General features: G+C 41.8%; 1 protein-coding gene across 1 annotated transcript in view; it reads right to left on the reverse strand.

The window, feature by feature from the left end:
- Window positions 1-1,738, reverse strand: part of klhl5 (kelch-like family member 5) — a 27,802-nt gene extending 26,064 nt beyond the window's left edge. Inside the window, exon 1 of the mRNA XM_007551931.2 lies at window positions 913-1,738. Coding sequence (XP_007551993.1) covers window positions 913-1,511 — 599 coding nt within the window. The 5' untranslated portion in view covers window positions 1,512-1,738. The remainder of the gene's footprint in view (window positions 1-912) is intronic.
- Between the last annotated feature and the right edge of the window lie 3,639 nt (window positions 1,739-5,377).

The following is a 5,377-nucleotide window of genomic DNA, read 5'->3' on the forward strand; positions in this document are numbered from 1 at the left end:
AAATTGAAGGGCTGTTTCAGTGTGTGGACTGCATTAGACATCTTTGGTTAAAAATAGTACACATTTAGACCAGTCACACCATGTGAACCACTCTTCATTTTTAACACTTTCTTGGCAGTAGGGTCACTGTAGATTGAAGGCATGTTTTGTTTGTACGTGTAAGTCATATTTTATGCATCTGTGTACCAGGAGTCACCAACATGGTGGCCTAGGAGATCATACGAGTACGCAACAGAGCTGTTCCAAAATTAAATACATTTTTTAACTTTAAGTGACATAGTTAAAAGTAAACTATGTGCATCAATTTCGTAGCCCTTTGTATCACCTAGTAGGTATGAAGTAGCTCTCAGTTGCAAAAAGGTTGGTGACACTTACTTTAGAAAATCTTACTGGGTATATCAGAGGTCTCTGAGCAGCCCTGAGTGAACTATCAAATACAGTCAAACAAACAAACATAATTTAAATCTCAAATATTAATTAGATGTTCTGAAAGTTTGCATTTCACTCAGACAGAGATTTTAAAAAGCTGAAATTGTGTCTGGCCATCTGTTCGCTTGTCAGATCAATTTTATTTAGTTCTTTATGTTTCTGAAGAGTTACATAAAGTTTTCTCTTTTTTCACAGAATAGACTGTCAGGGGAGTGGGTGCATGTTTGGTTTGTAAAGGAAGGGATGGACATGGAGGACCCTCTCCCATGTCCCAATTTATACGAGAACCGCCACTGGTCATTAGAATAAGTACATTAGGGGGGATACAATTGTCTTCACTTGTCAAAACTTTTTGCCTAAGTTTATGTTCTTAAGTCTAACAAAAATGGCTTAAAGTATAAAGTTTTTTTTTTTACTTTCAAGTGTTTGGTAACTTCTTTTTTGAGGTGAGAAATAAAAGCAACCCTCTCATCCCCATCCTACCTGCAGGAGCTGGAGTCAGTTTCCGGGTGGTTGTTCTCCTCGGTCCCCGCCGCTCCCGCCGCCGGCTCCACCTCATTCTCAGCCCCAGCGGGAGCCGAAGCCTCAACTACCAGCTGGGGCACCGGGGCCTCGCCGGGGGGCTCCATGTTTGTCACCGGACGAGCGCGGCGACGAGGCGGTGGAGAAATCCAGGAGAGCGCCGCGGCGGAGCTTCTGCACTCTGGCTGGCTGAGGGAGCGGGTACAGGAGTTCCCCGTGGCTCCAGAAGCTCCAGCCGGACCTCCCCGACTCCCCGCTGGATCAGCAAACTTTCTACCGCTGCCGTTACACAGGTTAGACCCGGCGCTCCCACTGGCCACCAGCCCGCTGTGACAGCCCACGCTCGGGTTAACGCCAGATGATTTTAAGTTGCTGCAGCCGCTAATAGAGGGACCGTCCGCTGCGCTGCCTCCGGTTCTCCTCGCGCTGAAGTAGTCTCCGAGTGGCGGGGAGGGAGGCGGAGGAACCGCGGGGTGACCGAACCACCTCCATCGGATCCGGAGGATCTGTTTCACATCGAACTCCTTCCGCGAGGAAGAGCCCGAGCCACTGTTCGACATTCCAGGGCTCGGCTCGAGGAAATGGCGGGGACGATCCCGTGCCGCTTTACCGTAAAAGCTGCACGCTGCTCTTCACGCGCGTCTCTCTTGGCAACCGCACGCCCGTTAACCGCGACTGAAGGGAGCGAGCTGAGAGTGGAGTGTAAAGAAGCAGACAGAGGAGAGAGAGTGACGGAGCTCTACGCGGAGGTTCCTCCACATCTCACAATTACACATTTCCAAAGTTCTCAGTATGCATCTTATCTCCATATCTCAGTCTTTTTCTGACAGTTTTAGTGAATAACTGACAAAAGTTCACTTTGGATTTAAGGGATATATTTATCAAATGTTTGGTGTAAAATGTTGAACCTACAGAAGGATGGATTGGATAAACACATTTAGAGAATGAGATATTTTATACATTCTGTAAATACATTTGCCCCCATATTATATTCTCCTTTTCATTCATTTCCATACCTGAAGAGTTGGCAACTCGGATGAATGCACAATATTAATTTGCACCAGTTAATGTTCTGAAGATGATTGTCACCATCTGTGACAAAAGCCATCGTGGATTTCTGGAGTCAAACTGTGGCTCAGATGTGCAAAGTTGAGCCCCTTCCACCTCAGTTGCAGATATTGAAATCTGTCAAAAGTCACTTATCTGCCATGGTGTTTTCCAACGGCAGCTGAACTGCTCAATTCTTGAAGCTCTCTTATGCTACCAACCCAAAATACACACTGTAAAAAACAGTAGGGGATGTTTCAGTTCTGTTTACTATTTTATTCATCTTGACAAAAAAAGTCTATTTGGAGAAAACTAATATCAGAGCATGATGCTGAAACATGTTCACTGTGCATATATTCATCTGGTGATATTCAGTGTTGTGTTCGTGCCAGAGTTACCTTTTTGTTTTGGAAGATTTTAGCCACATTTTATTAGGAAGTAAAAGGTTCTGTCTTGAACTCGTCTCCTCTGATCAGTCATATGAAGAATGCATGGAGACTATTGTCACATGTAGATCACATTCTGTACTAACCAGAAGTTTTTTTTAGCCCCTTCAGTGTTACTGCCAGCCACTTGGCATCCTTCCTGGGGAGTTTCCATCTTGTCTTTTTATGAGTAACGGAGAAACATAATTCAAAATGTTTTCCAATCAAAGTGGAAAACATTTCCACTTTGATTGGAAAACAATGAGGTGGATTGTTTAGTACCCCTCTCCTTATTGATCCATTTGTAGAATGAGATAATTTTCACATTTAGTAGCTTCTCTGGAAACTATGGGTTTAGGATGAATTGGTAAAAAAATATATATTCTACTCTAAAGGTTTTTACTCATTAGGGCTGAATGTATTTGAGTCAAATGGTTCTCTAACAGTGTATTAGTATAAAGGGGTTAATTTAGCTAATCTTTTAGTTATCAAAAACACAAGACATATTTAATGTGGAAAAAGTTCTGAAATGATTAATCTTTCTCAGTATAATAACATTATTATGCTATGTCAATAATTTTATCAAAAACTCGTAAATGTAAAGAGCTGAAGGATGCGTCCGCTTTCATTCCCACCCTTCAGGTCTTCTCCTCTTTACACATCTTTGTTCCTCCTCTTGTTCCTGAGCAATCTGTTGCAAAAAAGCTGCAATTTCAAACTCTGCTTTCACCAGATACTCCAATCAGAGCACAGCCACTTTCATGTCACCGGAGTGTCCTTCAGGATAAAATTTAATTTGAGTTTCAACCACCATCGACATGTACCCTCAAAGCTTTTACACCAACTGCCTTTTTTCTGAGTCTTCACAAACCATTGCTCTTCACCATCCATTGCTGCTCTTCTTCACCATTTCTTCCCCTTCCCAGTCTTCATCTGCAATGCAGCAGCTATACATAGGAAATAAATTATCAGAGACCAGTGTTTCCTGTGGGAGTCGCTACATCCAGACACCTAAGGGCATCCAGACCAGAACACCGTCTCCCTTTTCCGCAGTAACCTCTGGACAACCAGAAAACGAGCTGCAGGCCCAGAGACGGAAGACATCGTGTTCTGGACTGAGTCCTACAAACGGGGCGGCAGAAATGCTTCAGAAACCCCACTCTGGCAAAAATCAATAAGTCAAACAGCCGAGGTCAGATTGTGAATTACACAGATGGGAGCTGTGTTTCTCATAAATTGCTCTTGCAGACTCAGGTTTGGCAGACTGAAAGGAGCGGTTGAATAGGGTCAACTCAACCGGCCGCTTTTGTTTGCCAGAGTTTGAGGAACAGGGCTGCTGCTTGGTTTCAGTGTGTTCTTGTTATTTGGACCACCCTGTTATTTTAAGAAATCAATACCACAGACTCAATATACAAACAACAGAATCACAGGCACCAACAAATAAAAAGCTCAGCGGAAGCAAGGAACCAATCCTTCTGAGGATTCTGGCATGGGATTTTAGTTTTACATTTCCAGATGTTGTGGACTTTTTAATTTTTTTTTAAACTACAAACTACAAAAAGATCCTACCACACAAACATCTCATCGGAAAAACAAAGTTTTTAGTCTAACAACCACTCCAGGTGAGTCCTTTTGTTGTCATTTCATCTCTAACTACGTACTTATATGGTTAGACAAACCCTTTCATGCTTATGTATCTATTGTTCATTTGTATGTTTCTCTTAATACTAGAAGTATATTATCATCTGAAGACACATAGAAATGTATTTCCCTTGAGAGAAAACATTTTAATTACCATAAAAATAGTTTGACAAACTATTTTTTTAGTCTAGAGCTGGTCTAGACGTGATTGATTGAATTCGAAACTATCTGTGTATTCTACCTACACAACATTTGTTGTTATTTCCATTGGATTGGGATTCTGATCTCTGTTTGTGTCATTTCGGTCTTGAATCACCACAGACTGACCACTAATCAGGTCGAAATAACTTAAGTTATTGGAGACTTTTTTTCACAGTAGATTAAGAGTAAGTACTACTACTTTAAATTACCAATTATCAGAGTGGATACGAAGAGTCCCAAAGTGGTACAAATTGATGCATGGTTGGTATAAAATGTTGCGCAGCTCATCTTCGTACCGCACAATGTCTGTGTATAAAATGAACACTGTGTGAGGATTGTGTAAGTTCTTTGTTTGTTACATGCACTCTTGTGATAAAATTTAATGTGCTGAATAACACCATCATTTTGGGCGGAGGGAAGGCAATTTTGTGTTACTGCGGAGCTCTAAGTAGTCGTTTACTGCAGAGTATTTTTCACACAGTCATGTAAAATACACTCCCACTGAAATAAACAAGCTACAAATGCTGCTAGAAAATGTTATTAAATGAACTGAGTAGAAATTTGGCACATCCCCATATCTGTTTACAGGCATCAATCATTCGCTGCCATGTAGCAGCCGCTGTTCTTCACTGCAAATAATCTTCCTGCACATCCCTGCAGTGATTTGGTTCCTCTCCTCTTGTGAGAAGATTGGGAAAAGAAGTCTTTGATGTTGCCAAGCTTCCTCTGCATCACTTTGGTCTTTTTTAGCTCCCTCAGATTCTCAAAGGATTTGTCTGCTCTTCGGCTGGATGCCTCTCATCGCTGGTCCTGAAGAACTAAATTATTAATTTGTTTACTTGTCATGCACATTGATTTTAATGACTTTATTCTTGTCTGAGTATAAATTTTGCATTGGCCTCGATCCATTCTCATTCCCCGAGATGGGTTCTCGGAAATGAAAATGGATTCTACATTTCATTTGTGCGCTGCTGATTGTAAACGCCCCTGTATTAAAGAGTTATCCTGAAAACTTGCTATTGAGCGCTGCAGATTAACCAGAGCATTTTTTGCAATACTCATTACAAAAATGTCATCCCACTGTGGGGAATTTCGGAACATTGCTCCTAGGG

This window comes from Poecilia formosa, unplaced genomic scaffold, assembly GCF_000485575.1.
Source record: "Poecilia formosa unplaced genomic scaffold, Poecilia_formosa-5.1.2 Scaffold44, whole genome shotgun sequence".
NCBI lineage: Eukaryota > Metazoa > Chordata > Actinopteri > Cyprinodontiformes > Poeciliidae > Poecilia > Poecilia formosa.